General features: G+C 30.6%; 2 protein-coding genes across 3 annotated transcripts; one reads left to right on the top strand and one right to left on the bottom strand.

Moving 5' to 3' along the window:
• Window positions 1-7,471: 7,471 nt before the first annotated feature.
• LOC113797281 (uncharacterized) lies at window positions 7,472-26,234 on the top strand. 2 transcript variants are annotated; one of them, XM_075819807.1, is made up of 4 exons: window positions 7,472-8,291; window positions 14,419-14,629; window positions 20,420-21,212; window positions 21,274-26,234. In XM_075819807.1, exons 3-4 carry the CDS (start codon window positions 20,511-20,513, stop codon window positions 25,474-25,476), a joined length of 4,905 nt encoding a protein of 1,634 aa, XP_075675922.1. In that variant the 5' UTR covers window positions 7,472-8,291; window positions 14,419-14,629; window positions 20,420-20,510; the 3' UTR covers window positions 25,477-26,234. The 2 variants fall into 2 exon arrangements, with proteins under 2 accessions (XP_075675922.1, XP_075675921.1); XM_075819806.1 differs by having other exon boundaries at window positions 21,271-26,234.
• On the bottom strand, window positions 16,238-17,227 carry LOC142644946 (uncharacterized). The gene is made up of 2 exons (XM_075819808.1): window positions 16,609-17,227; window positions 16,238-16,547 (listed from the first exon to the last, which is right to left on the bottom strand). Exons 1-2 carry the CDS (start codon window positions 16,969-16,971, stop codon window positions 16,527-16,529), a joined length of 384 nt encoding a protein of 127 aa, XP_075675923.1. The 5' UTR covers window positions 16,972-17,227; the 3' UTR covers window positions 16,238-16,526.
• Window positions 26,235-26,688: the final 454 nt, after the last annotated feature.

Raw genomic sequence — 26,688 nt, 5'->3', positions numbered from 1 at the left:
GCAATGCTACCAAATGTTGAGAATCGGGAACAAGAATAATTAATAAACACGTGTTCACAGTTGAACATACAAAATGCAAGTGGTTTATTTCAATCGAACACATGTACATCATCATAAAAAAATACATGCTATATGAATGGTAACTTCAATTCAAATCTACTCAATTTACAACAAAAAGTTAAGAAAAGGGGAAAAGATTTTCAATATTTTTTCCTATTCATTTTCGTTTTTGCCGAAAAAAAAATTTAATCCATGATTACAATTGGTTAATGTAATTTTTTTGTTGAATGTTAGTATCAGACCATCAATCTATCACTGGTGATAATGGTCATTCAGTTTTCGTTTCTTTTCTATTCGACAAGCGACAAGATGGCGTCATATGGGGTTAACAAAATATCATGAACAAGTGTGTGAAAGAAAAAGTGAAATTGATTGGTGGTCGGTGGCCAAAACGAACAAAAAATAAATAAAATCCCTTATGCAAAAAATAATCGATAACATCGAAAAAGCAGCTAAAAGAGTTGAGATTTCTATTATGGTCATCATCATCATGGTCATACGGAAGCTGATATGTTTGTTGACTGAAAAGAATCTAAGCATTCTGTTTAGCTTCAAGCCATTTACAACGACAACATAATCGATTGTCATTTTGCTTATCAATTTTTTCATATTAAGGAATATTGATCGAAAGACAGTGAGAGAGTGAGAGAACATGGAAACATATGAAGAAAAAAAACATTAACAATATAATTAGATGGTAAATCAGGTGGTCACTGGTATTAGATGATTTACCTGTGCTGTGCTAGCTAAAAATAAAATAAAAAATCAGTTACAACAATGAGAAAAAAATTCTTAGAAATTGGATTTTTTCTTTCATTCATTCTTTCCACCATATTCATCTGAAATGTATTAAACCGACCGGAAATATGTTATGATGATGATGACCAAACCAAATGAAAAGAATGATAATGGGTTTTCGTTAAAACAACAACAAATGATCATCATCATCAACTAACTGATGTGATGTGTTTGATACAAGGACACTGAATAAATTGGTAGAGAATGAATGATAATTTTCTGAGTGTTTCGGTGGGTGTTAGGATGCTAGGATGCATGATACAGCATAATTTTCTTCTTTCATTTTTTCTTCGAAAATGATGATAATAAAACACACACACAAACACTGAAAGTGAATGAAACTCGAGAGAAAAATAACAAACAAAAAGTGAAAATGACATCTCCATTTTCATAGCAGAACAAAATGTGCTTGAACAAAAATAATAACGGATGCGGTCATAAAATCGATATTTTCCAATAAAAACAAAGTTTTTTTTTGTTCATTGAATCAGTTAAAATAGTTTGAGTTAATCTTGACCTATTGTGTGCCTGGTGTTTGTGATTTTTTCGCCTCTTGAAGAAACCAAGAAAAAATCATCCATTCGATTCATTTTGAACAAAATGATAAATGAATGTAACAATGATGATCATGTTCGAGGTCATTCCAAATGCATGATGTTGCCAATGATGAGGCATCAAATTGCAAATTTATCGTCATTTGCCATAACCATCGCAACAAAAACTAAATTTTTTTCAATGTTACAAATTTTTAAAAAATTCAAATGTTGATTTATAAGGTTTTTTCTTTAAAAAAACAAAGTTAATTTAAACATGACGGATCATACGCATCCGTAGAATGAAAGAGAAAAAAAAATTGAAACCAGATGGATATGTAAGAACATAAAACAAAATAAATGTACCAAACAAACAAAATTCCATTTAATTTGAATTAAATTTTTTTAAAATTGATTGATGCCATTTTCAATTTTTTTTCTTAAAAAAAAATTTTCATAGCCATAGTCATCAACCTAACCTCACTCAACTATGAATCATAGTCATAGCCATAGCCATAGTCATCAACCTAACCTCACTCAACTATGAATCATAGTCATAGCCATAGCCATAGTCATCAACCTAACCTCACTCAACTATGAATCATAGTCATAGCCATAGTCATCAACCTAACCTCACTCAACTATGAATCATAGTCATAGTCATAGTCATCAACCTAACCTCACTCAACTATGAATCATAGTCATAGTCATAGTCATCAACCTAACCTCACTCAACTATGAATCATAGTCATAGTCATAGTCATCAACCTAACCTCACTCAACTATGAATTATAGTCAGAGTCATCATGAGATGCACGTGATGGTCATCTGTTGAGTTTTTTTTTGGCTCGTACTTTACATAAATAAAATTATTAAGGAAATGGTCATTGTGGAATAACAACCAAATAAGATAAAAATGGGCCGAAAAAATACCAAAAAGATTTGAATAAGCGGATGCTGATCATATTGATTCAATTACGGCTGCTGCTGCTTCTTTTTCTATTTCTTTGTGCTGGACTGGAACAATTGAAAAAAAAAGAAAACTGTTCCAGAAAAAACATTGAATTGAATGAAACGAAGAAGAAGCAAAACAAATCTTTTAAAAATAAATTTGACAAGCAAAAATGTTTAAGGGGTTTTCTCATTTTTTGTTGATTTCTTTGAAATGAAAGAGTGTTGTATACTCATGCATAAGGTTTTCATTCAATCATTCACAATATGGTTCGAATCAATTCAATTTTTTTCGTTAGTGCGGTATATGTGATTTTAAAGATTATAAACTGACCGAGAAAAAAACGAAGAGAGAAAGAAAATGGATGGCTGCTATTGAATAATTTGTTGCAGTGTGTGTGTAACAGTGAAATATGTTGACCATCGACATATTGACCTTAACCTTGACAAACTTGAACAAAAATATAAAGAAAAGTAAGTCAGGTAGTGGTGGTAGTAGTGTGATATATTAAGCTTAGGCTGCCGAATCTTCTTCCTTTTTTCCATTTGTTTGCTCAACCAAAAATGGGAAAATTCATTTCCTTCATTGAAATTTAAGAAAAAATAGAAAATAACAATGACGACGACGGTGACGATGACGAAATCGACCAGTGGTTTACCACCACACCCCCGCATCGATTTTTATTTTGTTTGATTGTAAAATCAATGAGATTAATGTAAATATCAGAAAAAAAGCTAAATTTAAATTTTTAAGAAAAATCGAATAAAGAACTAAATAAACAAATGATAATGATCAAAAAAAGAAAAGAAATTAAATTTAAAAGCCTTTTGAACCTTGAAAAATTTAAAATTTAATATTATTTTTAAGGAAAAATTTAAACATAATCAACATTAAACCAAGATATGCAAATAATATCTGCATACAATTACTTAGCACTAACAACAACAATGTTTCCGAAATACCAACCAAATTCTCTACCATATTCATTGACTAAACGTTCATAAAATTCTAAGATTTGCCATTTTAATGTTATTTGTTGAATATTTAATTGTAATTTGGGTAGATAACGTTTGAATGAATGAAAATATTTATTGATTGTTGATGTTATCATTAATATTGAACCAAATATCAATGTTTGCGTCCAAATACAACAAAATTCCATAGAAAATTGATTAAATTTTTATCAGTAATTCGGATAAATTTTTTCTCCAATGAAAATTTATCTTTGTAAATATTGATTCATCCATTACATTATCATTCCATTTGTCGATGAAAATTCGATATCGGGTTATCGATTAATGGTTACAATGATGATGATGATGATGCAATCAATATTATTATTGATGTCGATAATTTGCAATTCAATTTTTCATCATCATTGTTGTTGTCCATTTCATTTTTTTAATGATAATGATGATGCGGATTCTGATTCTTTTTGATTTCATTTTTGTTTTTCTCCTGTTCTCGATTATTATTCACTTGAATAATTACAATGATGATGATGAAGCAAAATTTATCATCCATCAAACACCGATGACATCTGATATTCGTTTGTTTGTAATGGCTAAATAACAACTCGTTATCATTGGATGTTTATTTAGTATCATCGTTTTCATATTATCAATGCAAACCAAAATGGATGTGCAATGATGATGATGCAGAAAAACTACAAACACAGTGAAAAAAACTAATATTTTCCTATCAATAATAATAATGATGATGATGTTAAAATATTACAATTTTGACATCAAAAATAAAAATTATTCTCTCTGTGATGCAGATGAATGTTATGATGATGATGATGTTAAAGTGGAAATAGTCATTATTATCATTTTGTTTGTTTTCAAATCAAAATTGCAAATATGACCTAGAAAAGTGTTTTTCCCGATTCAAAATGATTCTCTTGTTTTGCCAATAAACCAATTACCGGTTAATCAATTAGATGATCTTTGGACACAGATTGAAAAAAATTCAAGCCAAAAAGATGTTTATTTTTGCTCCGCCTACTATATATAAAAATATTCTTTTTTTCTCATACATGATTGATGCGTCTTGTTTTTTCTTATATTTGGTTTATTTTCTTCTTTCTTGTTTGGATGATGGGGATGCTATATCATTACTGGCTTTTGATTGGATGTTTGATAAGAAAATCTAAAAAAAATGATAAACATTGGCTATTCCAACATCCCTCCTTCTTTTCTCTTTTGCATCATTTATTGATTTTTCTGTTTGATTGTTTTTTCGGGAAAAATAAAATTCATAACAAATTGGTCAGTGTGTTGTTGTTGTTGTTTTTGCTGTTTAACACATCATAATCATAATCACCAAACAGTATAATTATCATTAACATTGATCTATTTGAAAAAAAAACTAAAATTAGTAAAAAATTTAGAGGTGGAGCTTCAAGAATGATTGGTAAAAAAAGAAGAACCTCTCTCTATTGATAATGATGATCAAAAAGATGCCATATGATTTGTAATATTGACCAATTCATCGTTTGGTCAGGTTTGAATGTTTGACCTTCACAAGATGTACCACCACCACCAATGAAACTAAAATTTTCGATCATTATCATCATCCTCGACTGGCTCCAGCCTGACCATCATTCATTCATTCATACGATGATGATAATGATGATGATCGGGTAATTATAAAGGATGAAATTCCATGGAAATTTTCATTTTCTTTTCAAAATAAAGAAAAGAAAACGGCATCGATCCAATCGGTGATGATCACAAATGATTGATGCCGTTAATGATGATAATATAGCGGGCATCTTTTTCTGTTAATTTATTTTATTCATCATCAACAACAACATCATGGACTTGTTGAAGACGAAGGAAAAAAGAAGAGAAAACTTATTCAAGGTCATCATGGTCAACAGCCGTGTAAATATCGTTGAAGAAGTTGAACAAGAAGGAAAAGAGTAGGCCATCCGAATAATCAATCACCAGATGAAAAATTTCGATGATGATGATAATAGTCTTTCTCAATTCTCTCAACCCCTCTCTCTCTCTCTCTCTCAATCCTGAGCAAAGAAAAGAGGCCAAAGAATTTTCTTCTAAAAAAGAAAATACTTTTTTTCTTACGTTGTTCAACCAAAAAGTTTTTGCAAAAAAAAATCTTTACATTTTTTTCATCATCATCTTAATTAGCTCGATGGGGCACATTCGTTTCTTTTCCATCGTTTTTTTTAAATTTTAAATTTTGACCAATGGTCAATCGTTTTTTTCTCTCTACATCATTTTCTTTTCACCTTTTTTCTCTTTTTTCTTTCACGTTGATTTTTACCTGGGCTATTAAGCTCGTTTGGTTTACAACATTTCTCTCTCTATTCTCCATCTTTTGCTTGGTATCATTTTCTTTTTCAAACATTTTTTTTTTTTTTTTTTGAAAATAAAACCCTAGCACAGCATAAGATGGTCAAAAAAACTAAACATAAACCCTTAGGGCCAACCAAATATTTTTTTGTCGATTACATTTCATTCATTCAATTCCATTGTTTGGTCATTTTGGTTCTCTCTTGCTAGCTAGCTTGCTATGTAAGAAAAATAAAAAGATTAGCAAAAAAATTAAGGGGAAAAATAAGGGAAAAAATCAACAACAGCAGCATAGGGACCCTATTGATCAATGCAATAAACATTTAGCTTTCTAGGGGACCTATTTATCTCTTGCTTTTCAAAAATACAGGATGGTCAAACAGGCCAGTAAACAAAAAAAAATCAGGCTGCTTATTTCAAAATTGCTAGGACCAATTTTTTTAACCAGTTTTTTCTATTCAACCAACGAAACCATACCAAACGATCAAAATGGATGAGAATCAAAAAATCAGTCAAAATTTGGTCAGTTTTTTTCCTTTCTCACTCTCTCCACATACTTTTGATAGTGGGGATGTTGTTATCCCATTGGTCAACCAATTTTGGCCTAGGACCAGTTATCATCATCAACCGATGTTACCCCCATCTCTCTCTCTCTCTCTCTCTTGCTTGTTTGCCTTGTTATTTCCCTTGAGGTCCATCATCATCATCCTTTTTTTCTTTTTGTTGTTGGTCATCCATGTATGATTGTGTATATGGTTTGGATGACGAGAAAAGACCTTGAAGAAATTTTTTACACAAAAAAAATAACCAAATGTTACTGATGATGACGATGAGAACTTGACCATTGAAGGATGGATGGACAATGGTCAAACTATGTACATCAGCTTGTTCAGTTAGATCTGACAAAATTGATAAACAAAAATACGCAACGGATGTTAAGCTTTTAGCAGCAGGCATTTTTACCCAAAAAAGGGTTAAATTTGATGAAAATTTCAAATTTAACACACACACTGCAGTTATACTAAAACACACAGACCGTATATATCATCTCTCTAATCATCATCAATTTTTTCCATCCTTTTTTATCCATCATAAACATTTATATTCTTTTTTTCGTATATAGAAATCGGGGCGGTACAATACATGCGCTTCAAAAAAAGAAAAAAAAGTGATGATAATTTTTTTACGAAACAAACCAAAAAAAAAAAGAAGAAAAAAACGCGCAACATGGTAGTGGTAGTAATGATGATCATCACCGTCATCATCATTTTTTTTGATGCAGAATTCAAACTTGACAAGAAAATTCCAGAAATTCTTTTCGGATAAAAAAAATTTCCAAATAAAATTCAAAGATCAATTTTAGGATGTTTCGAAAATCCAACCAAAAACCTCCATCTGAAACTGAAAAAAACAGTTATAGAGAGAGATCATTATCATCATCAAATATAACAGGTCAGTTTTTTTTGGCTTGAATTTACCGATTCAAATCGAAATTGCTCTTTCACTCATCTCTCTCATATCAAGCAGCTCTTTTTTTCCCCATTATCATCCGCAAAATCATCATCAAACATCGACAACAATTGTCCATGTTGTCTATATATCACACATACATGCATGCATTTCTTCAAACAGACAAATAAAACAAAACAAAAATTGATGTCTGCATTGTAGCAGTGGTAGTGGTGATAGTAGCAGTAGTAGCAGCAGTTGTCGTCATCATCATCGTGATCGTTCGCTTGGTTGATTGGTTAATGTTAATATGTTATGTTAGTTTGACATAAGTTTTTCGGCTATGTTGTTGCTGATAATATTTTTGTTTTCAGTATTAGTTTGGTCGTTGAATTGTTGAGAAATCTTTTTCGTTTGCGTTCATCATCATCACACATAGACATTTTTGATTCTCGAATTTTTTTTCTATAAATTCTTTTGATGATTTTTAAACAAAGTTTTTAAACTGATTTTTTTTTAAAAAGTTTGTTTGTCGATTGATAGAAATGATGATGATATCCAAAATGATTGATTTGATTTAATAGCGTTTCCGTTTCCGATTAACGAAACTTCATTTTCAAGCTTTGTTTTCATTGTTGTTGTGTGCACAAAAAAAGTGTTAAAACATCCACATCACACACAGAGAAAAAAAAGGGTTAAAAATCATGATGATGATGATGATGAAACTTGTTTATTGTTCATCAACTTGATATTTTGTGACATTTTCATGATAACCATAATCAATATCAGCTGTTTTTTTAATAGAAATTTTCGTGCAATTTTTCATTTTTCTTTCTTCGAATTATCCATCTGATCATCGAGGAATCAAATCAAAAAAAATACCATCTTTGTTGTTTTGAAAATGTTGATATTTATATAAATTGTGATTCGTGTTTTGATCTGTTGTATACATCCACCCCCACACAAACATGGATTGATAATCAGTAATGTAAAAACAACCTTTGATCAGAATCTTTTTCGACGAAAATAAACCTGAAAATAAAGTGCCTAGTCGGAGTGATGACGATAATGATGATGATGACGGCAATCATCTAATAACAACAACCATTTGGAAAATTCAATATTTTCTTTCATGATCAACAAGCGACGACAACGATATCAGACAAACGAAAAAAAACGGTAAGTACTGAGTTAAAATAGTCGCCAAAAATAAACCTTTTTTTCATATTATCTTAATCAATCTTTTCCAAAGTGAAAAACAAATTCTTATTTATTCAATTACCTACCGCAATGTTGTTGGTGATGATGTTTATCTAATTTTTCTTGATATTAATGTTGTTGGTGATGATAATCCTTAGACACAGACTATCGATGACCTATGAACCTTTTTTTGTTTGCATGTTTTGGATGAAAAAAAACGTGAATTTTGTTGTTATTTTCGGTTTGCAGTTACAGTATTGAATATTGAGAAACAAAAACAAAAAATGAATATTCCGAATCGAATTTGTTTTGTTTGTTATTGTTGTTATATCAGATTTGTTGTTGTGAAAAGCCGCATCTTTTCATCACGCGAAAAACTTTACCTGGAACTCGCATAGACATAAACATCATTCTTTTATTGATTTTGTTGTTTTTGTTCCAAATTTTTACCGGGCGGTGGCTCAAAAAAGTATTTTCGGAGGTAGAATGATGATGATAATCATTTTCGGAGATCCTCACCCAGATGTAATGAATGATGGATGATGGAATCTATTTTTGATGATGATGGTGTTGATGTTCCAAATAATGATTTAACCAGAAAAATAGAAAAAATGCCGGGTATTTTAATCGAGATTGGTCCAAATTACATCATCGCCCAAAAATTATTATTATCACTCTTTTGGTTTATGAAAAAATTATTTATCTGTCCCATGATGATGATGAGTGTATGTTCCATAAAGTAATTATTCGTGAGTGGTGATGATGATGGTGAATTCAACGATGTAGAAAAAAATTCGAACGAATGATGAAAAATGGCGCCACGCCCGAAATGTTCACGTTTTTTTTTTTTGGTTTGGTTTTTGGACCGATAATTGTATGGACCATATTGATGATGATAATAACGATGATGATGATGATGATGTGCATGCCAAACGATCATAGGATTTTCTTCTTTTTTTTCGCTCTTGATTTCTGTTGTTGTTTTTGGTTTGGGCGTATTCCATTGGATCATAGAATTTTTAATATTAAAAAACATGAATTTTATGATGATGATCATCATCATTGTTGCCATCGTTATTTGCCGAGTATTTTTTCAATAAGGAAAAGTACAGAAAAATGAAAATTGTCATTTCGAATTCCATACACCTAGCAAAACAATGAGCAATTCTAATCGGATATAATTCAAATTCTTTTTCCCATCCATTCTTTTGCTCAATTTTGTTAATTTTCATTTTTTTTTTTTGGTTGCAATTTCTCATGAAAAACTCATCTACAAAGACCTATTTTCCAGTAAAAAAAAAATCACAATGAATTCAACGATATCGATTCGTTTTAGAATCGATATCGATAAACAAACAAACAAAAAAGAATAGAAACATTATAATGGAGCATCAAATGAAATCAGAAAATTATCTTTTAATTTTAACCATCATTATCATTATCATCATATAATATCCGTCCATTTTCCAGTGTGCTTATATTTTGATTTAAGTTTAACACACACATCATCATCATATCTGTTTGATAATAATAAAAATGATGATGTTTAATGTTTACATTGCAATCAATATCTCCCATGGATGTATCTTTTTTTTCTCCATAGATGTATTCTTTGATTGCCATCATCATCATCATATCATGGCCATGATGATAATGATGATGTTGATGGTTTGTTGGTTGATGTCTCATTATCATTTCTGTCAATAAAAAAAACAAATCATCAACTTTGACACACCGAGAGAGAGAAAAGTTTTTTTCATTTTCTATCAATAATTATCGCTCGTTTTTTGGATCGATTTTTTTTGCTTGCTGGGAAACCATAACAACCAAACATCATTTGTTGTTCAACATCAACAACAAATGATGTTGTTGTTGTTTTTGGTGTGATGATCATTGAAAATTGAACAACAACAGAAAAAACTGTCATGGTTACCGGTGATTTTTTTTACTTTATATCATCGTTTTTGTATCTATTTGTACCTGTGTGTGTTTATGTAAAAAATTGTTCAAAAAAACATTACATAAGATTTTTTAAAAAAGAAGCTTTTGAAAAAATCAATATTTCGATTGAGAGAATATTTGGGAAAAATTCATCATTTTTTGTTGTTGTTGATACGGATGATAATTATGATGGTGGTGGTGTGATTTTTTTTCGTTCGAAATGACCGTATCCATTGGATACATTGGATTTTTTTCTCTGTATTTTTTGTTCACATTTGAAATTCTGTTTCATTGTTTTAAGGGAAAAAAATTTGCACAAAATGCTGGCTTTGTGATGATGATAATCAATGAAACAAACAAAAAATATTGAACACAGCACTACAGAAAAAACATCCATCCGTTTTTGTTAATGTGTCCTGTTTTTTCCCTTGTTGATTTCCCCTTATACACCCCCTTATGCCGCCATCATCATCAATATCAGCGAGTATCCATTGACAACCAAACAAAAAACAGCAAGAAAATTGATTTAAAATCAACAATCATATAATGATTATGTAAAATTATTCCGTTTAATTTTTTTTTACATTAATCACATCATCACATCGACCACAATCAACAAACAAAATGAGCTTGTTTTATATTATTATTCATCGGATGCATCCGATATCCGGTACTTTTATTTTTTCTATTGGAGATGTGTATTTTTGTTGCTGTTGTTTTTATAAATCAAATTATTATTGGATGCCAACAACAACAAAATGATAACCTTAAACGAAAGAAGCGAAGTAAATGAAAAAATTGTACATTTTCGTTGTTGATATTTTTTTGCTGTTTGGTGGTAATAATAATGATGTTGATGTTGTTGATAATGATGATGATAATGGCTGAATCGATTTCCGTTTTCCTGTGTGTGTGTTTTGTTTCGTTCGTTTTTGATTGATTAATATTGACTGATGTGATTGATGTCTGTTGTTTTAATGTTGATGTTGTTGATTGCAATTTTTTCAAAATTTTTTTTGTACTTTATTCGTCGTTGTCATTATCCATCGTTGATTTTTTTGTTAGTTTAATAATATTGTTGCTGAATAAATTAGATGAACGACTAATACTATATAATCGATTATGATTCTGCAAAAAAAAGATGAAAATCGTCCATCACTATTTACATAATGGAATTTCATATAGACAATGATGATGATGACAGACAAGTCAATGCTAATTTGTCATCTTCATCCTTTTTGGTTTCTTTTTTTTCGTTGACATATTATGTTGATGATGACAAAAAAGAATAATAAGAAGAAAATTCTGATTTGATTCAATCGATGATGAACACTATTATTATTCTATGAATATTCTATGTTCGTGTTTGTAAATGGAGATTTTTTGTTTTGTTTGTGTACCAGAAAATGAAAAAGTTTCATTGGGTGCGGTACCCAAAAGAGAAAAAGCCAAACTAACACATCACATCATTACATAACTGTCATCATCATCATCCTTTTTTCCTATGATGATGATGATCTAGAATTCATTCAGTACAAAATTCTGTATGGTGTTTACATCATGATTGTTGGTTGATGATGATAATAATGATACCTGTCAATAATAATAATATTTTGGCAAGGTGACCAGGTGCCGTGATATATTCCTTCTCAAAAATAGAGTAAATGATGATGAAGAAAAAAGAATCCAATCACTGAATAATGGACCTAGATTAATGTCAGGTTAAAACGATAAAAAAAGAAAAGAAATCGGGTGTGGTATTTTGATATTTCTTTTTTTCCTTGATGATGATATTATGATGGCCTTGTTTTTATTCTTGATTCTTTTTTCTATTCAGAATTTCATTGGTATTCGATTCAAACTAGTATTGAATGTGAACATCGATTTCCTGAAAAATATTAATTATGGAATGATCTAATGATATTTCTGAAATCCAAGATGATGATGGTTGATTATAACATTTTTTTGTTTTATCTTTTACCAGGATAAATCTGATGATGATGATCATTGTTTGATGTTGGTTATATTTTAGTTTAGTTTTTTAAGTTTTGGTTTGTAACTATGAATGACAACAACAAAAAAAACTATCGTTGGTTTCCGTTGGAAACGCCATGAATATTGGTTTTTTCCTCTCTCTCTCTGTGTATGTAATGGAAATAAAATATCATCTTCTACCATAGAATATATATAGCCAACCCGAGAGCATTACTGTTTTTGATGAAAGATTGAATTTTGTTGAGCTTCTTCTTCAGTTTTTCTTTCTCTCTCTATCCATTAGTTTCCATCAAATTGGCAAAAAAAGTGGACATCAATCGTTTCATCAAAAACGAACGAAACAAATAAAAAAATATTGCGTGTCCAATTCAATTGCAATAATGATTATCAATATATAATCTTTAAAAGAAAAAGTAATTGACCAATTTGATGTGTTGATATTGTTGATATAATGTTATCCTATTAATTTTATTTGATTTGATGTAATAATATTAAATAAATAAATAGATGTTTTTTTTTAATATAAAAGTCATTTTCTAATCATCTATATCTACCTGAACGGGTCAAATACAAAAATAAAGGTACATTTGACTGACATTTTCAACTACTATTGATATTGATGATGGTAATGATTTTGGTTTTTAACGTTTTGCATGGTCACCATCACCACCGCATATACAATTCTGGTTGATGTTTTTTGTTGTTGTTATCGTTGTCTACCTATTTATATTAATAGCCATTCCATTCTATTTTGCTCTCGTTTTTTTCGTTTGTCATTCATTGAATTATATTGTTGGTATGTTTGGCAGCGTTGTTGCTGCTGTTACCATTGGTAACCAAAGAAGCAGCATAAAAAACATTTTGAATGAAAAAATCATCATCGATTGGAGAAATGAAAAAAACCAAACTGAACAACCAAATCATTGAGAAAAATATCCATCACATCGGTTAAAATTTTTTTTTTCTGGAATATTTCTGGAAATTTACCAGGAAATATTTCTGGAAATACGAAGTATTATCATTCTTTGATAATAAAAGTAACCAAAAAAAAACATCCCACTTATTCATTTACAAACACATCACACACACACATACATAAAGGTAATAAAAATTGGCTTGGCAACCACAGAAAAATTCATTTATGTAAGTGAATGAATTGGATTGGATTGGATTCTGTTGGTTTTGATGAATAGAAAAAAACCATAAAAGAATCATGAACTATGCGCACCAGGTATGATTCTGTTGTTGATGAAATGACACAGTAATGATGATGATGAACATTTTGGTTGTTATTGGTTTCCAACCAAAATGTATTGAATTGAATGAAAACAATTTACCTTATGATTTTTTGTTTTTGTGTTTTTCAGTGTAATCATTTAACGATGATGATGATGATTCTTGGTTTTGTAGATGTTTTGATGTTCATTTCATTCAGTGTGTGACATGAATCGGTGATTGACTGTGAAAAAATTGTTTATTTGAATTTTTTTTCCATCAATCTAATCAATGACAAATTCACATCTTTTTTAATACAGTGATGTAATGGTGTGTAATGATTTTTCTTTTTTCTGTTTGATTATTGTCTATTTTGAATATATAGGCACTGTTTTTATTAGATTTTTTTTCGATTAGAATCATTGCCATAAAAGACTTGACATTGTAGCATCTAATTGGGAAAAGATGCGGCCAATCCTCCTCTTTTACTCTTTTATGATGCTATATAGTGATATAATTGATGGATGTGTGTGCGCATCACTCATTGATGTTTTTTCATTCGTTTATTTAAAAAGGAAGAAAGAGAAAGAGATGTGATGCGCACAAAATGTTTATATTGATGATGTGTTGATGGTGGTTGTGGTCACATTTAATAGCTAACATAGTGAAAGAGAAAGAGATAAAAAAATGGGGTCGGGTCTAAATCATCATCAACAGCATCGGGTATTGAAAAAAAACTGATGATGCTCACCCACAGAAACATCATTTATGTGTGTGGCACATCCAAAGATTTTTTTTCTGCTAAAATAACTGTCTTAGAATATCTTATCTGTTTGTTTGTGTTGACGAGGGGGTGAATATAGGATTGATTATTGATTTGTACACAAATGATGTAAAGGTGATTTTAAAAATGTTAAAATTTAATTAATTTTTTCTCTTCTTTTCTCAAATACAGACACTTTAAATTCGTGGAGAATTTTTCATTAACAAATGAAAAATGGACAAATCAACAATGAATAATCAATAGATAAACAAAAACCAATACGAAGAGATAAGAAAAAATTCTAGACAATCATTTGTATGTGTTTGCGTAGTTGGGAGTTGGGCAATCATTTTATTTCTTTTCATTTGACGAAACAAATATACCTCTTTTTTCTTCTTTTTTGGTAAGTAAATTGGAATTTAATTTTAAAGCAATTTTTTCATTGAAAGAAATTGAAAACTTTACATTTTGATATTTTTGCACTTTTCTCTGGAAAATGCACCGAATAATATGATTTAATTAATTAAAGCTGCTCTCTTGGATTGAACTTTAAGCAATTTTTTTTCCAGATGAGAAAATGAGATTAAGATAAACACACACACACACACAAATACCTGATTGTCATTTTTTGTTGTTGCGATGTTTGTTTGTGTTAGTAGGTGTCGTAAAAAGTGTAGGTGTTAAGCGATTGGTTTTTTCTTCAAATTTTGGTTTTAATCTTTTCATCTTTCGCGACTGGTCAATTGCGACTATTTGATATTTCAAACATATCATTTGCCCTTTTGGTTCTCATTTGATCAATTCATTTTTATCATACGAAAAAAATCTATCTGCATTCAATTATTTCTTTCTTGAAGGTTTTTTAATATTAATTTTTATGAAAGAAAAAATATTTTCGCAAAATGGTTGATTAGAAAAAAATTATCATTTGTTTGTTTTCGAACAGAAAATTATTTACCAACCAAAAAAATCATTTAATCAAATGATCATCGATTCTAGAAAAAAAAGATGATATTTTAACATTTTTCTTTCCCCCCACACTGTCTTCACCATTATGAATTCGTATCCATTGGATACAACCAGAAAAAATATATAAAAAACAATTTCATCATCATCATAGATTTCATCCCTATTTTTTCCATCACATACAAAACATCAGGTTATATAATTTTTGGTAGTTGAGGATTCTCTCATCACCTTGGTACTCTGAAGAATATATAGGACATGATTCTATCCTGTTCTTCTTCAACTTTATTGGAACTTTGTTTTTTCTCTGTTCTTTGAAACAAAACAGCCATTAATTGACTTTTTTTCATCATGTGTTTCTTCTGATATTTTTCTCTGTGTATGTGATGTGTTGCTTGGTATTCTATAGTCGATCGGCCTTTTTTTGTTGGTTGGTTTGGTTACCGAATCTGTTTTGTATTTTTGTTTTTTAGCTTCTCTGCGTGTGTGATTCTATTTCAATGTTTTTTCTGGTTCTTTTGATTGTGTTTGTGTTCTGGTTTCTATTCAATGATGATAATAATGATGTCGATTTTGTTGATGTCGTTGATGATGATGATGATGATTTGGTTACCTACCAACCAAACCAAACCAGAAAAAAATCAAACCATCTGGGAAACATAGACAACAACAACAAAAAATTTGGAAACCGGCAAAATCAGATATGTAATGGAACTGCAACAACAACAAAGTTGATACACTGTCTCGATATGTATGGAGAATATAATAATTTTCTTACCGCAATCAAATATTTATTTGATTTTTCATCAGAACGAATCAATAATAATCATTAGAATCAATTTCGATATAAAGATGCAATACAGTATTTCTTTTTTTCTTGGATTCTTGGATGATTATTGATTTTCTAATGATGTTGTCTCTTTTTGTGTTTTGGATTTTTTTTTTTCATTTGGTTATTATGGTTACCCATCACAACCACAATTTTTCTCACACACACACACACACTCCAAGAATAAAAGAATCAGAAAAAAAAGTTATTGAATGTTATTATTGAGAGATAGAAATAGACAATAATGCAAAAGTAAAGTCAATTTGATGGTTGGTACACACTTCACGATTTTGTTTTGTTTTGGTATCTATGATGATGATAATGATCATAATTATCATCATTTCGAAATATAAAAAAACCCAACGATTAAATGGCAAACGACATTGATAATATTAATGATAAATTGATGATGATAATATTTTTTACGGTATTCTTGTTTGTTCAACATAACAACGGTTACCAAGATCTATGAATGATAATGATGATGAAAGCATTAAACCTTTAACTATATAAGAATGGATGATTTCTGATCAAACAAGAAAAAAGAAACATTGGAATTAATAGATTATTCATATTGATTATCAAACATTTTCATTTGTGGTTGTTGTAGCCATCTCTTCATCGGTTATTTCTATTATTTCTGGATCATCGTTGTCCATTTGAATTGGTTTTGAATAAGCAGCACCATTTGATGATTCTTTAATCATTTTATTACAAAAATGTTGATGATAGAAATTAAAATGATACATCAGACCGCCAACATAGGAAAAGTGTGATTGACATCCTTTTATAAAACATTTTTGTTTTGGAAATTTCGCATTCAATTCTTCATTAGTTATAGTTTTATTTGAACTCTTGAATTGTCTTCTTCGTCTTAGAAAATAGATTGCTCGTTCGAATTCGGCATTGTTCATAAGATGTTCTACTTTTAAAGATGGTTGTGAATTCATTTTGAATTTTAAGACAAAATCAAATTAAGACTGGCAGAAGATTATTGGAATTTTGATTTGAAATTAGAAAAACGAAAAACAGAAAATAGAAAATACAATTTCACCCAACAACAAACAAAATTACATCATGATGAACAAATGAACATCATTCATAAATGATATGACATAATTTTTATCAACCAAAAAAGAAGAATCATTGAAAAAATTCACCTTTAAGGCGAATCATTCTTTTTTTCAGTTGTTGTTCTTTATTATTTATTATTTTCATCATTGAAATTGTTTACCATAAAGAGTCACACATGGTTGATTATGGATAAGATGATGATGATGATGATGCCAATGTTTGTCGTTGATGATGATGAAAAATGGTAATGATAATATTGCGAGCATCGATCATCATCATCAGGATGATGATCATTGCAAACATCGTCATCATCATTAAGATATGCGAGGGAAAATAAACCTGACCTGATGGATGGATGAAAAATTCGCTCAACCGCATCCTTTTTTTTCGAAAAATTATAAAGACGGTCAAACCGATTTTCATTATTCAAACTCAGGTTTTTTTTGATTCAAATGATTCTCATGATGATGATGATTAGTGAATGAGTTTTTTTATTCACATTAAAATTATTTTCTTCTTGACAATCGTCCAACAACAACATGGCAAAATAATAATCAGATGGAAATTGGGAAAAAAATCCTCTGAGAATACAATTCATCACACCTGATGTTTGTGTTAATCCAAGCGTGTTACACATTTTAGAGCATCATTTTTAAATTGAAAATATTCGAATCAAGAGTATCGATAGTTGGTTATATCGATTTCAAACAATCGATTCTTTTCTTTTTTCAAATCAAAGTTTGATATTTTTTATTTATCTATTCGACACACTGCCCCAAATTGATGATTAAAAAGAAATTTCAATCAATTTCAAATTCAATTCGCAATCTTTCATCCACAACCATCAATCAATCAGGATTGTTGCTTGATTGGTAGTGATCCCGTTATCAGTTTTTTTTTGATTTTTTTCTGTTTTGTTCAGCATCAACTGATGATGATAATCAAAAATATAAGCAGAGAGAAATTGATGATTTTTATTTTCTCTACATATTCTTTCCATCCTTTGATTACGCCCATAGTATGGTGGAATGAATAAGTTAAAATAGCTCCAGTTGTTCGCTATTTCTACTCTTTTCATCATCATGATTATTATTATTCGTCATTTGATTAAATAGAGCGAATCTAATCGGTGTTCAGTTCGGTATATGTCCCCATTGTCCGTTAGGACAATTTTATTTCATCGTAGTCGTTGAACATAGAACAAGACAATTGACTGAGTGTCGGTGTTTGTGTTTGGCAAACTTAAAATTCGATGAAAAAAAGTTAAATTTAAGACAACACTTGATGGTTAAAAAAACCATTGTTGACCATTTTATTCGAGTGAAGTTGGTGTTTTTTTGAGCAAGAAAAAATTCTTGACTAATTAATTGACTAATGTTTTTTTTTCATTCTTTCTTATCGATTCATTGTTTAACGAGACAGAATTATCAACAGCAAAAAAAATTCTGCCATTTAAATTTCTATAAATAATGAGCTGTAGATTCTTTGAACAGAACCAAAAACAAAGAAATATTCATCAAATATTTGCGTAGGAGATACACACTAAATTAAACAGAATTTTTTGTCTCACTTATTCCAGATAATTCTTCAATGTGTAAAGTTTACAGGCAAAATAAAACAAAAAAAACATCTTGGAAACAATTTCTTCAAAATGAAAAACAAAAACAAAATTCAACTCTGTCATTTCAAAACTAACTAACTCCATTTTTTTCAGTTATTCGGTCCATAGATTTTCTAGATTAGTCCAAAATGAAACAACAACAACAACAAGAAATTATTAATAATTTTTTTCAATTACATAACGTTTGATTCACTGACCATCGTCATCATCATCGTCGTCATCTACATTTGGTCAGAAAAATATATCAATCGCGTCATTCATTTAGTCAGTCAGTCAGTCATGGTTGGATGTAGATAATAAATATTTGAGCAATAACGCCAACAACAACAACAACAAGATATCTTATTATCTGTTTTTTTTCTTAAGAAAAAAAAATTTTATGTCAAAAGTATCATATCATTGTCCATTGTTGACTGGATTCAGTGATAATTGGCTTCCCTATTTTTTTTCACTTGGATTTTTGAATTTCCCGAAATTTTTTTTTTCGCAAGATAAAATCCAGGTTGACGCTCTGTTGTTAATCAATTCCAAAAAAAAACCTAGTTGAACTAAATGTTTTTCGGTCATAAGAATGATGATGATTGGTTAGCAGTTGTTTGGCTAGTTTGGCTAGATAGATAGATGGATGGCTAGTTGGTTGGTTGGTCAGATCAGATCAAATCACACACATATGGTTGGATGATTTGGTCATTTTGATTTTGAATCTCCACACAAAAATGGATGTGTATCCCGTTATAAATATATACAGTATATATAGTGTTTGGCCATTCCCATTTTTGTTTTCTTCCTCATTTCGTTCGTTTCATCGTGTGAACTGGGCGCAATTATATCCACAAAAAAAATGTCCAATATAATAATGGAAATGGCGCCATTTTGATGTAACGTTACATAGTCAGTCAGTTTTATTATTTGGTTGGTCAAATTTTAATAATAATAATAATATAATGGCAGTACCTGGTGCATTGGGCTACTATGACGAATGATGACGATGATGATGATAATGGTAATGTCAATCTTTTTTTTACTCAATGATGATTATGATGATAATAATCATAATCAACTAAAAGAAACCAATCAAAGAAAAATTATTATTTGACTTCGATTTGCTTTGTTGACCATCCGACCAACCAAACAAACATCCAATCATAATCATCATCATCATTGCTGTAATCAGGTTCCAAGTTTCTTTTTTCTGTCCATCATACACACAGACACCGTTAAAAAATGTTCAAAGTCCAGTTTCTGACTCTTTTTTTTCTGTGTCCATTTTTCTCCAAAAAAACTATTTCCACATTAATATAGCCTATATTATCGAAAGAAAAATTTTACATTCAAAACGATGTAGATCAACCAACAACAAAAATGATGTAGAGAAAAATAGAGACAACAAATAGAAGAAAAGAAAAATGTTGATGTTTATACATGATGATTATGATGATGATAAATTTATGACTCAATGATTCACAACTATCAATGACAAAGAGAGAGAGAGAGAGAAACAAAAATCCAAAGTTTTTATCATTTCTTTATTGGATGATGACGAATCTATCTGACGAAACATACCATTATAAATATTTCATATTCATTCATACGATGTTTTTTCTTTTGTTTTCATTTTCATTTTTCGTTATATTTGAATTGTTCAAACGGAATTTCTCTAATTTAACTTACCATTTTTTTTCTTACTGTTTGTGTTAATATAGTGATATTCAACTATTTCATCATTATCGTCACCAAACATCAATATTAATTATCAATGTTTATGATAATCGTATAATTTAAAAATTTAAAAAAATGGCCACGACTGCATTGATGCAACCAGCCGCACCATCTCAATCATCATCATCATCATCGACAATCGATGCAAAACAACAACAGCAACAACAACAATCCTCATCATCATCCTCATCAACATCTTCATCATCATCGATGATGATTACCAATGGACATCATTCATCCGATTCATCCGATTCGATATCTGATCATGAAACAAATATTAATAATGATAATGATAAACAAAAGGATGAACAACAGTTTAGCTTAAAACGTAAATCTATTGATGATGACGACGATGATGATGATAAAGAGATAGAAATCAATGATGAAAATATTGATAATGAAGAAATTAAACAATCAACAAGGCCAAAATTGAATCATTATCATAGCTCAACTGAAGATGATGATGAAGAGGAAACAACAATTAATGAAAAACAATCAACGGATAAAACTTTGTTATCGATGATGATGATGATGAAAAATAGTCAATCATCGATAGATAATGATGATGATGGTGATAATAATAGTACAAAACCAATAATGAATTCATTATCATCATTAATCAATATGGAAATGTCTATCAAACAACAACAACAATCATCAATAAATTTGACCACCAAACCAAAGAAATTGGCAACCGGAAAATTGGAACGTATTACCGAACGTTTAGCTAAACAACGACAACATTCGAATGGTTTGACATCCGCTTCAATATCGACGGTATGTGTATCGTAAATGTTGAAATAGTCTTTTTTTTAATTTTTTAATTTTTTTTTAGCAGATTTCAAATGGTGATAGCTCAATAAAACGATCATCAAGTCCAACAGATGAATCTCTATTATCTAATAAATCAGAATTAGCCAATGAAATTGATGGATCCAACGATGATGTTGATGATAATTTAATGAAATCTTCTTCCATCGATGATGACGATATGGATGAAGATATTGGCGATGAGGAAGATGAGGATGATGATATGGAAAATGGTCTTCAAGCATTAGGCCTAATGGGCAATGTTGCATACATGACTACTGGTGATGATGCTTTTAAATGTCCTGTTTGTGGTTTACAATTAGATTCACAGCATACCTTTACCTTACATATACGTTCACATAATCCAAATGATCATTCCAATACATGTAGTTTATGTGGTAAGACATTAAGTTCGGCAAGTAGTCTTGATCGTCATATGCTGATACATTCGGGTGAACGTCCATTCAAATGCAGTCTTTGTGGTATGGCATTTACAACCAATGGTAATATGCATCGTCATATGCGTACACATGGTCATGGATCGATCGGTTATACACCACGTGGACAAAAACGTCGTGCAAAATTATTGACGCAAGCATTGGAAAAAGCTGTTGCACAAGCAACAGCCGGCGAACAAGTTGATTATGAAGCAATTAATAAGCTTAAAAAATCGATACTCGAATCAAAAGTTACTATACCGACAACAACAACCGGCGGCAAACGACAATCAAAAAATCAACAACAACAATCAGCAGCGACAACATTTTCCGAACAATTATTATCATCATTGGCGCCCAATGTATCGATTGAAGCGGCAGCAGCTGCAGCTGTTGCCGCTGCACATAATGCTGCCGGATCAAAAGATGGTGATAGTATTCTGTCACATTTAAGTGCTGTTGCGGCCGCAACAGCCAATTCACAACATCAAAGCGGTAGTGGTCGTAAACATCGAAATCGAAATAGTCATTTAACGACTACTACTAGTCAAACTGTTTCAACAACACCATTATCATCAATATCAAAATCTAATGATAAAACTAAAGAATCGCCAATCACTACCAACAGTTCTATTTCAAATATGCCATTGAATTTGGCTAATAATAATAATAATAATAATTCAACAATGGTTTCTTGGTCAAAAAATCAACATTCAGCAATGAATCCATCGACGACAACAACAACAACACCCACCAACATACCCGAAAAAGGTCGACCAGGACGTAAGAAAAAACAACGTCTTTCAGATCCTGGATCCATAGTACTGAATGGAATGATGAATCATCCTCATCCATTATCATCATCATCATCAACTCAAGTACAAATTCCACATTCATTACCGACACATCCACAGCCACCACCACCACTACCGACAACTATAGCACCGTTTCAACAATCACCACCATCATCGAATAATCATCATCATTCAATATCATCATTTGGATCGATAAAAGATAGATGTCCAATATGTGCTCATCCAATACGTACTATGCCTGAATTACATTTGCATATGATGGCATATCATATGCATGAAAGATTATTCTGTAATGATTGTGGTATGATTTTAGATAACTATGATACATATACACATCATCATTGCACAGCATCAGCTACAACAGTTATGCAAGCATTAAATCAAAATCCAAATCTACAATCGGATTTATTATTTTGTTCAAGTAATACATCACGTATGAATTTTTCATCCGCACGAACATATGCAGCAAATTTAGAATTATTACGTGCAGGTTTAACTGCCGCAACAAATGGTGTTAGCGGTGGTAACAGTAATCAACATTTACAAGCTGCAGCTGCTGCTCAAGTTATGCTGCAAGCAGCTCAATTAGCACAACAACAACAACAAAATTCTTTACCGCAACAGCCACCACCACCGCCGCAATCATCAACATCGAGAAAATCAAATTCGCAACAACATGCAAAAGTAAATTGTAGCCAATGTAGTCGAAAATTTTTCACAAGTAAAGAATTAAAACAGCATCATGATACATATTGTCATCAATGTCAATTAGAGTGCGATTCAATATCAACCTATCAATTTCATCAATTTTCACATTCATTTGAAAAGCTCAGTCAATCACAATCACAAATGAATGTGGATAATAAAATGCAATTATTAAAAAATGTAGCCGCATCGGCATTTCCTTTTCAATTATCATCGCCAACATCATCCGCATTGGTTACGAATCCATCTGCATCATCGTTGATCTCATCATCCGCTTCAGCATTAATACATAATCATGATCATCATCACCATTCAACAACACCACCACCACCACCACAATTATCAAAACAAACATCCATTCCGACAATATCAAAACATCATTCAACACCATCATCATCATCGATTGCATCGCTCACATCTATGGCCAATATGAAACCGGATTTAGCCGATATTGAATCGATATTATCGATTGTACATGCAACAAATTCTATGAAAAATTCTAATCAACATTCATCATCATCATCAACTGCAGCAGCAGCCAATAATTCCAATGATAATGATAATAATAATAAATTATCAATCAATAATGGTCAACAGCTACGTTCACCAATATCACCGAATCGTGCAAATGATGCTGGTGATTATCATGGTGCAACACAAATGAAACGTCATCAACAAATGAATGGTGGTGAAGCAACAAATCAACCAGATTCACCAGCATCAGCTGATTCAGCTGCTGGTGCTATTGCTGCATCTAATTTACCTGGACAAAATTGTCATACAACAACAACAACAATGAACATGGCTGTTGATAATCATCATCATCATCGTCATAGTACAAAAACTGATCTCAATCAAACAAATGGTAAGTCGTCACCTTCGGCGACTGCAATGGCTTTATGTCTGACCAAATCATCATCAAATAATAATAACGCAACAATAAATAATATTGCTCATCATAATGACAAATCTATTTTATCATCATCACCACCCAAATCAAAACAATCATCCATCAAAACTGAATCGCAACAAAAATCATCCAAAATCAATGATGGTAGTAAAATTTCCACTACAAATCAAACAAAACCACAACGTTTTCGTTGTGAATCATGTCGTTTATCATTTAAATCGTTGAATGCATTACGACGTCATAATCGTGGTCATACGGCTGAAGGTGGACATTCACATGCTTGTCATTTATGTCCATATAAATCATTGGATAAAAGTACATTGATTAGACATCTGCGTACTCATAATGGTGAACGACCATTTCAATGCGCTATTTGTAAATATGCATTTACAACAAAGGCAAATTGTGAACGCCATATACGTAAACGGCATCGAAATTTAAAATCAAAATCCGAAATTCGTAATGCAATGCAATATAATATTGATATGGCATCAACGGCAGCAGCAACCCGTTTAGTTAGTGAAAAAATATTTATTGAACGTGATCAATTACCAACATCACAGGATACTGTTTGTAAAAAATGTGATGAAGATTTTGGTACAAATCGTGAATTACGACAACATCTGAGGCAACCGAATAATCCTTGTTCACAACAATTGAAACCATTTGTATGTACCATTTGTTCGATTGGTTTCAATACACGTAATAATTGTGTTCGTCATATTATTAAACAACATCCGACTATCGTTGAAATTGGTAATAATAATAATAATGATGATGATGCTAAAATTATCGATGCTGAATCATTGATGATTGAAACGGGTTCTAGTTCTAGTTTAAGTCCATCATCACAACCAAAGCGACAATCAACAAAATTATCATCAAAACGAAATGATAAAAATCATAGACATCGCCATAGATCATCATTTTCATCAACATTATCATCAGGTGCTGAATCATCCGAATGTGAAGGATTGTCATCATCATTTGATGATGGTCGACGCCATAATCAACAACATAATGGCCATAATTCAAATAAACATAATGATAAACAACAACCACCATCACCATTGAATTTATCGAAAAAATCATCGTCCGAAGATGATGATGATGATTCTTTTCCAATCGAACCGATTGAAGAAGATGATGATGATATTTATGATGATGATGATCTAGATGACGACGATGATGATATTGGTGAATTTGACGAGGATTTAGATGATGGTATTGATGACGATGACGATGATGATGATGAAGGTGTACCAATCGAAGACGATGATGATGATTATGATGATATTTCTTCAAATACTAATCAACAAATTGGATCTGCTGCTGTTTTAGATCTTAGTTTTAAAACAAAATAATCAAATCATCACTGGATTAAAATATTGAAAAGCAGCCTACACAGACACACAGTTCAAGTTTTTAATTTTTAATTTAAAATTCTCACTTTTTTTGCTTATCCAGAAAAAAAATTAATTTAATTTAGTGATTTTTATTCTTTATCATTATTATAACCATCGAAATGTTTGAAAAAACGATTCTTTCATTCCATAACTATTCTATTATCTGGTTAACCACTATTTACATCCTCACACACACACATGAATATTCTCTGAAAAATGGATAAAATTGTATTAAATAATAATAATTATTATGTATTACACAAACACTTAAAAACCCGACTCTATTATCGATTTAATTCGCGATTCAATGCGTTCACAATGATTGCCTTGATTCTTTGCTTTACTTTTTTTTGTTCTTATTATTGACATTTTTGAAAATGAAAATCATCCATTTATGATTGAAAAAACTTTTTTTTGTAGAATTTTTTTTTCGGGCAGAATCTTTTTTCGTTCTCAACATTCATTCATTATTCACCATCAATCAAATCAAAACAATCAACTCTAATCAATCAACCAATCAATCAAAAAAGAAACACGACCAAATATGATATCAATATTGATTAATTAACTTTTTTTTCTTCTTTTTATTCTGTTTGTTCTCGATTGAATTTAAAATTTTCAAAATTGATTAACTAATAATTTGTCATTATTCTTATCATTATTATCATTATCATTATTCTTATTAAAATTGATTAATTATTTCTTTTGAGAAATTTGAGAATTTTTCATTTTTTGCTCTTGCTGTTGTTTTTCATTTTTCCAATGATGTTCCAAATAATTCAACATTCGAATTGAACTTGTCCATCTGGCTAAACGTTCCAATTCATCAATCAACTCTACGGATAATGATTGTTGTTGTTGTAATCGACCTGTATAAGCAAACTCAATCAATCTATCAACAACATCACATGAAAATGGTAAATATAATCGTTTTAAATGATGATCATCATCATCCGATTCAACATGATTGAATAGAATTGCCTTATGGAAATATGGACTCATTATATACAATGGAAATGAATGTATCAAATGTTGTTGACGATGATCTTGGTTTGAATCATCTTTGCAAATTATTAATAAATCTTTTGGCACCGATGGAATTTCTCGACAAAATTCGATAACATTTTTTGGATTTTTTCGTTTCGTTTTTGCATTTGCATTCGAATTCAG

The sequence above is a fragment of the Dermatophagoides pteronyssinus genome, unplaced genomic scaffold (genome assembly GCF_027571235.1).
Source record: "Dermatophagoides pteronyssinus isolate colony J.1.1.1.1 unplaced genomic scaffold, Derpt_VIB-CSIC_2022.12 sq0004, whole genome shotgun sequence".
NCBI classification, from domain to species: Eukaryota; Metazoa; Arthropoda; class Arachnida; order Sarcoptiformes; family Pyroglyphidae; genus Dermatophagoides; species Dermatophagoides pteronyssinus.
Note: the sequence above shows the minus strand (reverse complement) of the source record. Positions and strands in the feature narration are given on the sequence as shown.